Source organism: Apus apus, chromosome 2, assembly GCF_020740795.1.
Source record: "Apus apus isolate bApuApu2 chromosome 2, bApuApu2.pri.cur, whole genome shotgun sequence".
Classification (NCBI taxonomy): domain Eukaryota; kingdom Metazoa; phylum Chordata; class Aves; order Apodiformes; family Apodidae; genus Apus; species Apus apus.
Window position 1 is genome coordinate 98,592,358 of NC_067283.1, and position 16,390 is coordinate 98,608,747.

Consider the following 16,390-nt stretch of genomic DNA (forward strand, 5'->3'; position numbering starts at 1 on the left):
TCAGCTTTTTATCCACAGGTACCCCCATGTCCTTCTCCATGGGACTACTCTCAGTCCATCATCTAGCTTGTGTTAGTACTGGGGATTGCGTTGATCCAGGAGCAGGACTTTGCACTTGTTGAAATTCATAAGGTTCACATGGGCCCACTCCTTGAAGACAGATTCTATTCCCTTCATAGTGATTTTTCACTTTGTGAGGATGTTTATCAAAGGAAAAACAACACAGTAATATGTTAATAAAATACTGACACTTTCAAAAAGAAAATGTTGTATGTAGATTGTGCTTTAATTGCTTAGAACTTATATTGTTTTTCTTGTATATAAAAAGCTTCGGTTGTGTTTAAGAACTTGTAAGTCCTTTTATCTACTCATAGTTTTAAGACATTAATTTTGTTGCTCTTGTTTTGGGGGTTTGTTTAGGTTTTGTTTTTATTTTATATGGATATTTTGTCACTGCCTTAGCTTTTTATAAAGATATCCCAAGGGATAAAGGATGTGAACTTCCCACATATGTCTGTACTCTGTATTAAGAAAGATAATCTCATATTCATCAGGTAATTTTAAGTATTCAGTAATACTGGCTCACAAAATAAAAATCACTTCTCTATTTTGAAATAATACGTTGCCATAATTCATGTTTTCTATAGTGGGCATTAGCTAAACCTACTGTGCTTATAGCACAACTCAAGAATGTACAAAGATGCCTGAGCTAGTCTTTCACAAAAACCCCTTTATCTCTGCTGAATGAAGCTTGCATCTTTTTGTGAGATTTTTACCTGTCTTTTGCTTTTTTTAATGTAATGCTAAACAATGTATAAAGTTTATCTAATTTATTTTCACTATTATGTAGAATAAAAGAAAAATTATTTTGTTTTTCTTAGTGCTGTGTAGCAACAGGAATTTTCAATAAGCTATCTATAAATACTGTTTATTTTAGGGCTGTAAAGTTTATCTTTCAGAACTATAGTCTTCCAAACTGCTGAGACAAAGTCTTTCACTGGTTGACAACTTCAGTCTATAAAACAAGATGTAGTAGTGGAGAATATCTATAATTTTAAAATTAATCAACTATATTTTTACTGAAGGACTGTTTAGGTATTCATAATATTGTGAAGCCTGTGTCTTCGATCTGTCAAGGAATACATTTCCTTCTTCATCCAAAAGTTTTATATGAAATCTGTACGTTTGGCCTTCCGGAAGCTAAGAATGAGGTACTGTGTTTAGTAGCTATATTTATAAGTTGATATCTATACAAAGTAAATGTTGATATTTTCCATGGTGGTCTGAGGCTTACCTGAAGTATTGCCTACATACTGTTCCTTGTATATAGAAAAGCTACACAAGGAGTGAAGTTGTAGTAAATGTGAAGATTGTTTTTATGAAGAATTCAGAGACATAATGATCTTCTATGCATAGGATGCTATTAAATATAATAAATACCAATGAAAAATTAAGTAAGCTTTTCCTGTAATATATTCAGCCTTAATATACATATGATGAAATAGAACATATCATGCTTTACATTTATGGAAAAGAAGTCTTTGTAAAGGTGGGTTCTCAGAATCACAGTACCCTCGTGGTTAGAAAGGACCTCTGAGATCACGGAGTCCAACCATCAACAGAACCTTGGCCACCAGACCATGCCCTGAAGTGCCAAATCTATATGTTTCTTGAATACCTCCAAGGATGGTGACTCAACCACCTCCCTGGGCAGCCTGCTCCTGTGCCTGACCACTCTTTCATTAAATAAATTCTTCCTAATATCCAATCTAAACCTCCCTTACTACAACTTCAGGCCATTTCCTCTGGTCCAATTGTTATTTACTCAGGAGAAGAGGCCTATACCCACCTCCTACAACTTCCTTTCAGGTAGTTGTAGAGGGTGATGAGGTCTCCGTTCAGCCTCCTCTTTTCCAAACTAAACATCCCTAGTTCCCTCAGCTGCTCCTCATATGACTTGTTCTCTAGACCCTTTACCAGCTTGTTAGCTCTTTTCTGGACACACTCCAGCACCTCAATGTCCTTCCCGTACTGAGGAACCTGGAACTGAACACAATACTCAAGGTGTGGCCTCACCGGTGCTGAGTACGATCACCTCTCTACTCCTGTGGACCATGGTTTTCCTGATGCATGCCAGGATGCTGTTGGCCTTCTTAGCCACCTGGGCACACTGCTGGCTCATGTTCATCCAGCTGTCAACCAGCACCCCTAGGTCCTTCTCTGCCAGGCAACTTTCCATTTTTTCTACTTTTCAGGGATGACCTCTGAAAAATGTGCAAAAAGGCATTTTCAATCTGCAGTGTCTTTGCTATAAAAGTGTATTTCATCACTACTAACATATTTGAGTTTAAATTTAATTACCTGAGTGCTATATGAGTATTTTATGGTATTATAGAATAGAATGCTCAACATATATCCACTATTTCCTACCTTACATATACAGCTAAGCAGCGAATTCTAAGAGTAAGAAAAATCAGATTATTTGTAACTACTTGCTGTCTGTTCTATGAGGTCCTTATAGCAGAAGGGAAAGAACACTGGTAACATTTATTTATTTATTTCAATTAGTCTTCTGAAATGAGATTTATTGTTGTTTTTTTTTTAACACAGTACTGTGCACAATGCTATTTAGAAGTGATTTTTCTTAGCTGTTAGCATTTATAAGGGAAAGGTAAAATGTCTTTGGTAATGTACTATGTATTTGAATTCGTATTTTATATGTAATTTATTGTTTCCAAGGAAAGCATTTATGTTCTTTGATTACTCCTTTGGATACCTTATTGAAAGTACTGCCAATTTTCTTTTTTAGTGATTGGTCAAGATTAGCAAATAGACTCCAATTGACACTGAATTTTAAAAGATTGTTGAGATAGAGAATGAATTTTTAGAAAATTATCTTGTTTTGTTCTCTGTCTTATAATAAATTTTTATTATTCTTTTAACAAAGTATATAATGAATAACCATGTCCAAGGTTGTTGTTTTGTTTGTTTTGAATTTTTACTTCTTGTATGTGTATCTGCTACTTACTTTTTCATAAAGCATCAGGTTAGTCTCTCAGGAATGTGACAATGAGGAGAAATTGAGAAAAACCTTTGTTCCAAGGTTGGGCTAAAGATTTTTGTATGCTGTATACAGGATAAATTAATGCAGCATAAGTATACCTTTTTTCCTTTTTGATTTAGAGATTCAGGTGAATTAATGTGCAATTTAAAATATTTGGTAACCTTCTGAGTTTGATTGTTTTCTCAGTAAAGTGAAATGGCCATTTAATAGGCTTTAAGTCTCTCTTCTTCCTCTATCTTCAGAAACATATAGTAAAGAATGGGAATGAAATGTCCAAGAAACACAGGGTCAGGAAAGTGGAGCCAATAGGTGTGGAAGTTTAAGTAATTATTTATTTCAGAGAAGACAAACCAGAGTCTGAAGGGGAAAACGATTGGATGTTATTTAGGCATAACTATTTGTGTGTTTTTTCTGAGAGGCTTTATTAACAACTTAATGTTTGATGAGTTTGACAATTTTAAAGTACAATTCTGCAGTGACAGTGTTTTGTTTGTAGATGGACTTGGAGATGTTTTTGTTTAACATTTTCAGTTACAGCAGTGACAAACTGTTATGGACACATCAGTGGTTGCATTCATTTGTTTTCTTTGTTGTTGAGCAGGTGAACTCTACAGCCAAGGCCATTCTGATACATCTATTGCAGGGACGATTAGTAATGGCAGTATTGACTTGGAACAAGTTTATTGAGGCACTCTGTCCCATGATTCCTGTTTTACAGGTATTTCTAAGTGCTTTAATCTGAATTTGATGAAATCACACAAACAGCAACCCGGTCATGTTGAACAACAAATAACATTGACCTAGCTAGCAGGTGGAAGATAGGTTAATGCTAATATAGCTACAGACTTACTTTGTCCGATGTCAAATGGAGAAATGTTTTTCAGGGATCCTAATGCCAATCAAAGTTACTACTTTGAATTTATAGACAAATTTTAGAGTGATATTATTAGAATGTGAAACTTTGAAGTGCTAAAAAAGAAATTGTCAAGTATTGACTGGGACTTAAATGTTTTGAAGATATGAGTGGATAATCCAAGTATAGATTAAAACATGGCATGTTTTTAAAAATAGTTAATAATTATTAGAATGTCTCCCATATCTTAAATTTAAAAATTGTAACTCCTCCGTAATGTTTATATTGTTTTCTGATCAAGTGTGCACTCAGCAAGTAGCAATAGGTATAAGCTGGGTCTTTTTGTATATTTTGGTGTTTTTTCATTTGGTGTTTCCAATACTACTAGAAGATTCAACAGTCAGTATTATCCTTAGGTCTTTGTCTACGTATCTGTAACAATGTTTAAGCAATGTTTACTCTTGGCTAGATCTAGTGGGAGCTTTTGCCTTTCTCAGTCTGACTTTCAGCCTAACTGCTTCATCCAAATTAATTATTGTTTGGTTTTTTTTGTGTTTTTTAGTACTAGAATTTCCCTTCTGTGATCTGCTTGTAGTATTCTTGGTTGGATATTTTGCTGCACCTGTCTGATACCTGCTTTTCCTGTTGTCTTGGGTTTTTTTGCCTTATTTCTGTCTTTTATTTAACTAGAAGTATACATCCAAGTATACTTTTTGTCTTTTCTTCTCCAAAAATATAACTTTTGGTAACTATACTGACTTACTGGTATCACTGCTATAAGCCTGTATAACTTAAGTCCTTACAAAAACCAAAACAAAAATGGGAGAAATTGTGAGATGAACCAGAGAGAAAAATATGCAGAGGAAAAACACCGAGAACTTGAAGGTGGTGGGAGAAAGGTTACTTTGGAGGTTTCTCGTCCAGTAATGTCAGCTTTTCTGTGTTACCCACATACATATCTTCCATTGATATTAAAGATTAGGTAGGTGAGGGTTTAATATAAGCTGCAGGCTAAACATGTGAGAAAGAATTTACCCCACTCATTTTTGTGGTGGCTGCATTGAATAGATACTTGAGCAGAGCATACCAGAGGCTAGATATATATAAAATGCCCTGTATTTTAATGTCCTATTTAAGTATTTGCAGTAACTGATTAGGGTTTGTCTTGGTTGTGTGTGAAAATGCTTTGACTAAATATCTGAAAAAAAATACAGGATTTAATGTTATGAAGTAATTTTCTTGTAGGGACTGAATTCAAAATGGAAACTGATCTTACAGAGCAGCATCATGCTAACAGATAAGGGTAAAGCTTAAGGTCAAAGTACCTCTTCGTCATGTAAAAATCAATCATTTATTAATTTTAAAAATTGTTTAGCAGAGGAATATTAATCTGCATAAATTTAATGCTTTCTTCAAGCTTACTAGTTTTGGGGGCTTTTTGGGATGTTGCTCCTTACCATCCTTTAGCCTCTAAAAATGGAATTAACTTTTATAATTTGCTAAATTATTTAGCAGATGCTTTTAAATTTTGGAAATTTCTGTTTGTTGTTCATTTTAGGGTTATGCTGACACAAAAGATACACTAGGTAACTGTATTCTCACTTTGAGTGAAACAGCATCTGACAAAGGAGATGGTATTCTCCCTAGAACTACTAGACTACGAGCTGCTCTGCGCCTTCTCTTCTCAAAAAAGCAGTTGTAAGTAATTCCATGTAGCATTTCAGCATGTCATGTAACTTTGATGACAAAAATCTATAATCTAGAAAACCAATTTATTATTATGCACTGGGCTGATTTGAAAGGTAGATTAAGCAGTATTCAGTTGAGTAAATACTTCTTCCGACTGTATTAATTTTATAAATTAATTATTTTTCAACTGTACAGCTAAAGTTTTCCAATATGAGGAATTTATTTATTTATTTAAATTGTTTCCTCCTACAGGGTTCGTTCTATAGCACTTAAACATTTAACATTTCATCTTTTGAATGAAGAAGGGGCAAATCTGAAACGCCCACATCTGCATGCTAGTGTGCTTTCCAGCATTTCAAACTTATTTATTATTGAAAGAGCTATTGAGCTGAAATTGGATGATAAAACAGAGTCAATAATTAAGGTGAGTAAACTGTCTAAATATCGTATCATTGATCAGCTCTTCTACCTGCTCGTTCTCTGAAATTATGACTTTCTGAAGGCTGCAATGTTTCTTACAAATCGGTTTGCTTCATAAAAAAAAAAAAATCTGTTGATATATTAATTCAGTGTAAACTTAAGCAGTAGTTTTTATGCTACCATATGCAGCAATAAGAAAATAATTCCTTCTATATATTTTTCTTCTGTCTGCAAAGAAGTTAACAGCAAGACTTTAGTATCAAGAGCACAGGCCTGCTCTGTTTACAGCAATTTAATTGTGCATGGGTGTAGAGTCTTATTTTTCTCTCATAGAGCTTTTTTTGCCTACAACATACATTTTTGCTGAAAATGGCACAAATTCTTTTTAATATGAAAGAGTCTAAAACATTATTATTTTATGTCATTGTTTTCTTAATGTTGCTGTCTTTGCAAAGTGAAAAACAAATCACAAGTATTCGACCTGTGGGGAAACTCTTTTTGGTTTGGGCTTTTTTAATCATCTCCCCTCCATTCTCCTTTCTTTACTCTCAGTACTTTCAGATCGACAGCACGATGTTAAATGCTACAATGCCTCCCCTCTGAAAGAAGTATTTTGGGAGTCATTGTACACTTTATACTCTTCCCCTACTTCCTTCAAAAAATTAGGACTTGAAATTTACATGGATATGTTGGATTATTTAGATTTCTCTAGCCCTATTACCAATAAAAAGTCAGTCCCCTTCACAGACTTAGAAATATATTCTAGCATTCCTGTGTAGTGTTGAGCTTTCTGTAGTCCTGAGTATATTAAGCATTATTTGTTAGAAAACTGCTTCTATTGCGCATTAGAAACTATTGTCTTGTATTCTGAAGGTATTATTAGAGATTTGTTTTAAAAAGATTATAACCCAACCCTTTCTTATTACACGCATGTGCAATCTAATCAAATACATTGTAGTAAGTGATGTAGAGCTTTATTTTCTACTTTCTCTTAGGAAATTTGGCTGGTTACCTTATTTCATAATAGCATATTGGATTTAGATCTAATACAGTTTTACTTCTAGGCAGAAGCTGTTGAAAAGCTCTATGACATCTTGACTTCTGATGCTGTTGACCTAGTTTTGCGGAAGTCTGCAGCCGAACAGCTAGCTATCATTTTAGAAGGTAAAATTTTTCAGAAATGTATTAATGCGCAGATCATTGCATGAGCTTGCAATTTTGCACCTCAAGTACTGTGTTCAGTTTTGGGCCTCTTGCTACTAGAAAGACACTGAAGTGCTGGAGCATGTCCAAAGAAGGAGAACAAAGCTGGTAAAGAGTCTAGAGGAAAAGTCTTATGAAAAGTGGCTGAGGGAACTGGGTTGTGTAGCCTGGAGGAAAGAAGGGGAGAACATATAGCTCTTTACAACTACCTGAAACTACCTGGTGTAGTAAGGTGGTGGTCAGTGTCTTCTCCCAAGGAAGAAGAAATAGGACAAGAGGAAATAGCCCCAGATTGCAACCAGGGGAGGTTTAGATTGGATATTGGGAGAAATTTCATCACCAAAAGGGTTGGTTCCAGGCAGTGGAACAGGCTGCCAATGGGAGTGGTTGAGTCACCATCCCTGGAGATATTTATAAGAAATGTAAGTATGGTGCTTAGGGACATAGATTAGTGGAGGACTTGGTATTTTGCTAGATGAATTAGTTGTCTTGATGATCTTGAGGATCTTTTCTGACCAAAATGATTCTATGATTCTAAGAGTCTGTGATCTTGCAGAAAGAAGTTTGATAATAAATTGGTGCAGAACCAGTGATTCTTACTATCCTTTGTTTTTCCTGCAGATACCAAAATGCATGGCATTGTGAAAAAGTTAGGTGTAATAGAAAGGATTTTGACTTACCTTGATGAATGTGTACATGTGGATGGCAAGGTAAAACTATTGTTCCAAGATCCTCTGCAAGCATTGCACAGCATGGCAGTAAAAAAAGTTGCCTTTTTCTGCTTGTATAACACTAATATTTGTGCATTATTTCTGCACAGAACATAAGCATTTAGCAATTGTAATTTGTCACCATTTGACTCAGGTCCGACAACAATGCTCTCAATCCCCTACCCCTCCCACCCAGATAGGGAAGGAGAGAGAGAACAAGCGAGAGACTTGGCTGCACTGAAAACTAAACTACACAGCTTTAATTAAACACTAATGATATAAGAAAATATATACAATTAGATAAAGATATGTTCAGGTATGTACAAGAGCCTCTCGCCTCCCCCCACCCCCAGCAACTCCCACCACACTCCCCTGAGCTGGAACAGGTCCGAGAAATCCCAGAGCTGCTGCTGGAGAAAGTGGAGAGTGATGAGGGTCAAGAGAGCTTGAGCCTAAGGGTTGACAGTGATGGATGGACGGAGTCCTCTCCGGATGCCGGCCATGGATGGAAGAGAAGGGAAGAAGAAGCAGGAGGGAAGTTGTCTTCCGTGATCTCTGACCTTCCTCTGAGCTTACGTAGATATATGGAATGGAATATCTCTGGCCAATTTTGCTGTCTGTCTAATTCAGCCTCCTACAGGGGGGGGTCACAGATCTCCCCGTAGTGTCTGAGCCAGCAGAGTGAAGGTGCGACCTTGAAGCCCCAGCAGTTAGAAAAACATTCCAATGTCTTATCAGCCTAGCTAGAACAGAATGTTGCTAGTAAAAGAAAGCTTACTGAAGGAAAAAAATCAGTAAAAAGGAGAATTGGCTTCATCCTGGCTCAAACCAGGACATAATTGCAATATGTATTTTGTTTGTTATGTTTCTGATAATGCAAAGATTATGTTGATGAAAGAAGATTGCTTTGCCTACCTATGAGAATAGTTAGAGAACTGTTCAGTGTGGTTCACAAGTGTATCAGAACTTTTCTGGAGCTTTCTCCATAGGGACCAAAAAAAAAATTTAATGACTTTAAAAAAAAAAAAGTGTTACATTGTATATCATAGTCTCTGACTTTAAGTCCTGAAGCAAGCTATAATTAAACATTAGGAGATGTTATGGTAAATTGGAATCTACATGTTGGATTGAGCTTCAGGTATAAGTAATTTTCTGACCAATGGAAAATCACAACATCAGGGAAAGACTGAGGAGATAAGACTACAATTAGAGTTGAGTGTATATTTGTAGATGACCAAGCTTTCTGTTTTTATAATATGTCTAATCTAATACTTGAGTTTTTTCTGAAATTCATTATTTGAAAACATTTTATGCAAGCTTATTCAGGCTATAAGTTGCTCAGCATCACTTTACTGGATAAACATATTTCTTCATTTGCTTGCATAGTGATGTTGTAGTAGTCCAATAGTCCAAACCTTGACCTATTTTATGAAACCAAGAGGATTTTTATATAGTAATGACTTTTTTCCCAAAAATATACAAGAGAAAGGAACTGCTTGATACTTAGTAGAATTCCTCTTACTTGTCAAATTAATAAAAATGACATTTTTCTTTAGTAATGGTTAGTCCAGTTTATGACAGATTGAAACCCAGCTGTAGAAATTGGAATACTGTGTTCTTCAGATTTTTAATGTTTCTTGTTTTGTTTTGTTTTTTTTCTTTTGTTTTTTTTTTTTGAGAGGGGACATGTTGTGGTTTTTTTTTTTTGGGGGGGTGTTTGTTTGTTTGTGTGGTGTTGTGGTTTCATGGTTTTTATTTCAGTTTTTTATTTTACCTTTCTTAGAGATACAGAGTAATGCAACTCTTGTTTTTTGTTTTGGATAGTTAGTATATGTTAGCATAAGTGCTTAATTCAGGAATACAAGCATAGGAAATATATTGCCTTAGCAGATCCTTCATAGTTAGCTAAAAGTCTAGGATAGACTTTAAAATCATGTTTTTAGCCCTTAATAAACTTTGATCTGGGAAGGGCACAGGCAACAATTATCTGGGGGCTCTGACACCTTTCTTTTGCCTATATGTCTTGTGGAAGGTAGGATCTTTATACTAAACAGGTTGCTGAAACTTTATGAGATGGAAGTTGGAGAATATTTTAGAGAAGAAATCTTAAAATTGTTCAGGTTGAAAAATTAATTAGATCAAGTCATCAGGAGAGCATAAGCCAACAGCTGTATAAAAAAAAATCCACTTCTTCAAGTGCTAGCATTCAGAAATTTGTTGTTTCCTCTGCAAAATTGCTAAGCAAGTCTTACTTCTTTCTCTTGAACACAACCAGTAGAGGTCCCATCCTTAGTTCCCTTAAGCTCTGACAGTTCAAACTACTTCCCAAGAAAACAAATTAGGTAGGAGCACTGATTACCTCTTATTTGATACAGCTTAGGATAAACGCCAAGTTCCAAAGTTTCCTAAGGTTCAAGAAAGACCATGAATGTTTGTGTAAATAAGTCATTATGACACTATCTTGAAGGAATCTAGCCCAGATTTTTGTTCTTCTCTCAATTGATGTTTTATTTAATCCTAAAATAAATAGAATAGAATATAATAGAATAGAATAGCAGACAAAAAACCTTGCATGTTCTTAGAAAAGTGGCTACCAAGAAAAGGATAAAGGGCACAGTAGATAGAAAAAAAGCACCATTTAAATAAGCATTTATATATTATCTATGCAAAAGACTTTTTCCATTCTAAATATGAAAGGCTTTGGTTTATTTGGTATTAAACTGAACTATTTTGAGTGATGCAGTTTGCAAGACAAAATTTAAAGACAGAACCTCAGACAAGCAAAAGGATGGTACTATGAAAGACATACTGTCTTCTCATTCTTGGAAGCAGTAACTTTGGTCATATTTTTGGCCATTCATTGATACTTTAACTTTCAGCAAGCTTCTTTGCCCTCTTAGGTTTCTTGTTCTGAAATACTGAGACCCAGAAAACAAATGTGATACATTAAGCTATTTGTATTAAAAAAAAAAAAAAAAAGAAAAGAAAAAGTAAGCTTAAATGGTTGTAAACATTTGTGTTTTTTTTAAAAAAAATCCTTCAGCTCACATATATGCTTCTTAAAAATACATATTTTGGAATAAAACCTTTTAATTGTGTTGTGATACCAGAGACCCATAAAGTGATCCTCAATGGCTAATAAAATAAAACCAGAAGGGAATAAATATTTTCTAATAAGTATTCAGTGTACATCTAGGTGAAATGTGCTTGTCTAAGAAAGTTCCGGATTTCTCTACTATAAATGGTGAAATGCACTGCTTCATAGCATGACAGTTTGTATTGAGCATCTCGTATTAGATGATGCAAGTTGTTATCTCTATTTAATTTTTTGTTTGTTCCTGCAGCTTATGGAATCCATAGTGTTACCATGTCTGACACTTTTACGCAAACTTGTATATGCTGATCCCGTTGTTCGTCTGTCTCTAGCACAGCAATCATCTTTACTGCTTTTGCTATTCAGAGGTAAAGATTCTACTTTGACTTTGGTACATGCGTGGAGAGGAAGTGCATGAAATATAGTTAGTTGTTTAATCGAAAGCCTTCTTGAGAACCTTGTATCACTTCAGAGTCTCTAATATTTAAAGGATAAATCATTGTGTGCTAATGTTACCCATGTTGTGGCATCTGTTGAAGATGCTGGCAAGATGATGTGGAGATCAGTTGTTTTTTAAGCGGTGACCTTCTATACATTACTAAATGTCAGTGTTTTCCTAGCACATATTTTAAAATATCTTTATTTCTTTCAGTTGCCCTGATATTCCAAAACAACAGTGAGGTTTTAACTGAAGCTACAGTATTGCTTTGTCTTCTGTTGTTTGATGAAGTGGCAAGAACAGAAACGTGGTATGAAAAAGCTGTTATTTAATGCCATATTCTATGGTCTAAATTTATGATTTTAATAAAAATAAGTTCATATAAATCTCCAAACAAATTATGTCCTCCAACTTTTATATATCCAAAATTGCATGTTTATAGGCCAAACAAATTGTTTCAGTATTTGAGTTGCGTGCTGTGTAGGTCTACACGACATATTTTTGCAGTATAAATTCTTTGTACCTCAGTGTTAATTTTAAATTTACTTAATATTCAAAAAACCCTGATTTGTTTGTAATCCATCTTTTCCATAAATGGAAACTACAGAAAAAAATACTGCTATCTTTAGGCATGTTTTTTAACTTAATTAGAATTCTTCTGTTTACTTTGGCTTTTAAGTGTAGTAGTTGTCCTTAAAACAACAGATCTTGTCATTTGAAATTTGCATATACATCAGAAAAAATAAAGCTTTTTGAATTCACACACTTGAAATATACTGAAAAGAATTATATTGCATATTTTTCCTCTGTTAGAAAAAGGAAAAAAGTATGTGTTTTGGTATGTTATCTTTAATTTCATTAATATGTGCAGTACATCTGCGACAAATATTCTGTATATGTGTGATTTTAATATTGCATAACCATAAAGAAACATTTATTAAGACTTACTCGCCAGTGGGTTACGAGAGAGCTAGATGGAGGAAAACATGCAGCTATATCTGAATAATAAGAAAACAGTAAGTGTAGCATTAGTAGAAATTGAAACATCGAAGCTTAAAATACAGAGTACTAACTATAACTTCATCTCTTGCAGGGGTGATGGTATAACCATTAATGATATTGGCCTACCTGCTTTCAGTTTACCTGTTGCTGTTGTTAGAAGGTATGTGTGGGTTAAAGAGCATTTAATTAAGAAAAAAACAAAGCCCAAACCACACCTTTTTAAAAATACTTTTTGTTTGTTTGTTTTGGTTTAGGTATCATCTCCCAGTCAGGATCACTGCTCATCATGTAGTTAGCCCTAATACTGTTGTGGTGCCTTTGTCTTCTGAGTGCTTGGCTATGAAACCTGTGTCAGATATGCTTAAGATGGCTTGGAATCTGTCATGGTACCATGGGATCAAAAACCTATTGCAACTGATAAATTATGAGAAGGAAGCAGAAACGTGAGCGATTTAATATTGATTTTTAAATCCTAATGTATTGAAATTAAATTAGCATTCTATCAAGTTTAAATAGGTTTTCACCTTCAAACAGCACTTCAGGTTTTTACTGGTTTGAGAATGCTGTGCTTTTAAACCTAAAGAATCGCATCCCAGGAGGCTGTAGATCTGTTGTCACAGCTAATGTTTACCTAAATTATATTTATACATGAAGTCTAGAGTTTAATCCAAACTTTTTTTGATGGTTAGACTCATTTCAAACAATTTTAAGTAGGCCCTGTTTTTCTTGTAGTCATTTTGGGTTTTTAAGGGAGCTGCCTTTTTTCCCCTTTATAGTTGCATGACTTACTTTTTGTCTTATCTTTCTTTCCTTGGGGATTTAAATTTAAAAAAATATTATTCTTTTTAATTATAATACTTAGAATTAAGGTAGCTAAAGAAGAAAATTCCCTTTGCATCCTTTGGTTAGCTCTTGATTTTGCATAATTTCTCACTTTGAGACTATTTTGTGTACAGAAATCAACATTTTAGATGATTCTTTATTAAGACTGAAATGTTTGTATCTGTATCTGCCCATCTTGACAATTTTTCAGTTTTTGCTTGTGTCCTTTAAGGGGTCCTACAAGTTCTAGTAATAAGTAGTGTGGTTCTGAGCCATTGTAAACTTTGCAGTTGTTGATTAGATAAATCATTTTAATTTTACACTCCCTTAGGAAAAAAAAAAGCAAGCAGTCTCCTAAAAAGAGAACAGGAAAATTATATAGTCCAAGTGGCCAACATTTTCAATAGCGTGGACGAAAGGTTCTTTACAAACAATGTGAATAGAACCTTTTAAGTAAGCGCATTTTAACTTTTTGAGAGATGCCATTTTTCCAAAGAACCAAAACAGCTCAGGATTTAAATGCGGTGGGGTTGTTTGTTAATGTTGTTGGTTTTTCTTTTTGTGGGGGAGGAGGAAGGAAGAGAAATCATTAGTTAACCAAAAATAAATTTTTAAGGGAATTTATGTTTTGTCTTCTCATTTGAACCAGGAACTGAAGGAGTCAGCACTCTCTGAGATAGTTTGTAAAGATACTGGCTGTTAATAATTTTTCTCTTGTACCTTTTCAGATTTTTAGACTCACTAAAACTATCCTCAGAAGACATTGTTATACTAAAAATAACTCACACAGACTATGGACTGCAGGATTGTCTCAATTCAGTCATTGAAGCAGTATCCCACAGGGATGTTAGGGCTGCTCTCATTAGGCTTAATTTTTACATTCTGAATGACAGACTTGCATTAAAATGCAGTTCTGCGTCTTGTGTAACCACTTTGAAGAGCTTTGTTTGGCAAAAAGCAATAAACAGGTAAGCATGTGGACTATAGAAATTCATTAAAGATTATGATGCTTAAATTGTAATTTTCCTAGCTTTCATATTTTCCAAGTTATGGCATTGATTGTCTATGCACCTCTGATTCAGATACATATGTATAATGTGATATACACATATACCTATATATGTATATATGTACATATATTTATATGTTGTTCCCTGTGTCTGCTGGAGGGGCAACACAGCAGGGCATAATCAATCCAGGACATTCTTAGAGACCATCAGTGATAACTTCTTGACTCTAGCAATAGAGAAACCAATAGAGAGAGGTGCTCAGCTGGACCTCATGCTCACAAACAAGCAAAGGCTCATTAGGGATATGATGTTCTAAGGCAGCTTTGGCTGTAGTGACCATGAGGGTGTAGAGTTCAGGATCTTAAGAGTAGGGAGGAGGGCAAAAAATGAGATCAAAGTGTTGGTTTTCAGGATAACAGACTTTGACCTCTTCAAAGTTCTTATTGTTAGTGTCTGATGGTATCAGGGCCTGCAAGGTAGAGAGGCCTAAGAAAGCTGGCTAATGTTAATTGACCACTGCCTCCAAGCTTAAGAGCAGTCCATGTTATTGAGCAAGAAGTCAGACAAAAAATGTCAGGATGCCTGCATAAATGAGCAAGGAGATCCTGGCAAAACTCAAATACAAAAAGGAATCCTGCAGAGGGTGGAAGCAGGGTCAGATAACTTGGGAGGAATATAGAGACACTGTATAAGCATGCAGAGATGCAGTTAAGAAAGCCAAAAGCCCACCTGGGATTGAATGTGATGAAGGGCATCAAAGGCAACAAGATAGGCTTCTGTAAATATGTAAGTGACAAAAGGAAGGCTAGGGAAAATGAGCTTGCTGCTGAATGGGTACCAGTGACACAGGCTGAGGTCCTGCATGCCTTCTTCACGTCAGACTTTACTAGCAAGACCTGTCTTTAGGAATGCCAGATCCCAGAGACCAGGGAAGAAGTCTGGAGCAAGGAAGATATATCCGCTGGTGGAAGAGGATCAGTTTAGGAAATGCATAAGCAAACTGGACATGCATAAGTCGGTAGGCCCTGATGGAATGCAACCCATGAGTGTATCCTGTCTGATATAATTTCATGTCCACTTTCCTCTATCAGGGTGATAGGGAGAGGTGCCTGAGAATGGAAGGAAACCAAATTACCCTCCTATCTTCCAGAAGGGCAGGAAGGAGAACCCAGGGAACTACAGGCCAGGCAGCCTCACCTCAATTTCTGGGAAACTGGTAGAGCATGCATAGAAACCATTTCCAAGCACATGAATGACAAGATCATCAGAGTAGTCTGTATGGATTCACCAAGGGGATATGCTTGATACCCTTCTACAATGAAATATCTGGCTTTGTAAATAAGGGTAGAGCACTCAATATTGTTTGCTTTGACTTCAGGAAGGCATTTTGACAGTCTTTCCTCAGATTCTTGTAGAGAATCTCATGAGGTATAGGGTGGATGAGTAGAAAGTGAGATGGATGATATACTGTCTGAACATCCGGATCAGTGGTATCAAGTCCAGTTGGATGGCAGTAAGTAGCATTGTGCCCAAGGCATCAATACTGGGTTCAATCCTGTTTAACGTCTTCATTAATGGTTGGGATCATGGAGCAGAATGCACCCTTGGCAGTTTTGCTTATTTTGCAAAACTGGGAGCAGTGGTTGATACAGTAGGGAGTCATACTGCCATCCAGAGGGACCTATACAGGCTGAAGAAATGGGCTGACAAAAACATCTGAAGTTCAACAAGGACAAATACAAAGTTCTACCAGTGAGGCATGACCCCATGCAGCAGAACATGCTTGGAGTTCACCAAGCTGAAAAGCAGCTTTCCAGAAAAGGACCTGGGGATCCTGGTGGACACCAACCTGAATATGACCCAGCAACGTGCCTTTTCAGCACGTTGACTGAGGTCTAATGGTATCCTGAACTGCATTAGGAATGTTGTCAGCAGGATGAGGCAGATGATCCTTCCCCTTCACTCAGTACCGGTAAAGCCACATCTGGAGTTCTGTGTTCACTTCTGGACTCCCCACTACAAGAGAGACATGGACGTACAGGAGAGAGTCCAATAAAGCACCACAGAGATTATGATAGACTAGA

General features: G+C 35.8%; 1 protein-coding gene across 1 annotated transcript in view; it reads left to right on the plus strand.

Moving 5' to 3' along the window:
* Positions 1 to 16,390, plus strand: part of RTTN (rotatin) — an 87,593-nt gene that overhangs the window by 24,131 nt on the left and 47,072 nt on the right. The window contains exons 15-25 of the mRNA XM_051612052.1: positions 1,086 to 1,211; positions 3,666 to 3,782; positions 5,476 to 5,615; positions 5,859 to 6,030; positions 7,091 to 7,190; positions 7,851 to 7,939; positions 11,284 to 11,401; positions 11,686 to 11,782; positions 12,566 to 12,634; positions 12,729 to 12,917; positions 14,025 to 14,264. Of these exons, the coding sequence (XP_051468012.1) occupies positions 1,086 to 1,211; positions 3,666 to 3,782; positions 5,476 to 5,615; positions 5,859 to 6,030; positions 7,091 to 7,190; positions 7,851 to 7,939; positions 11,284 to 11,401; positions 11,686 to 11,782; positions 12,566 to 12,634; positions 12,729 to 12,917; positions 14,025 to 14,264 (1,457 nt within the window). The remainder of the gene's footprint in view (positions 1 to 1,085; positions 1,212 to 3,665; positions 3,783 to 5,475; positions 5,616 to 5,858; positions 6,031 to 7,090; positions 7,191 to 7,850; positions 7,940 to 11,283; positions 11,402 to 11,685; positions 11,783 to 12,565; positions 12,635 to 12,728; positions 12,918 to 14,024; positions 14,265 to 16,390) is intronic.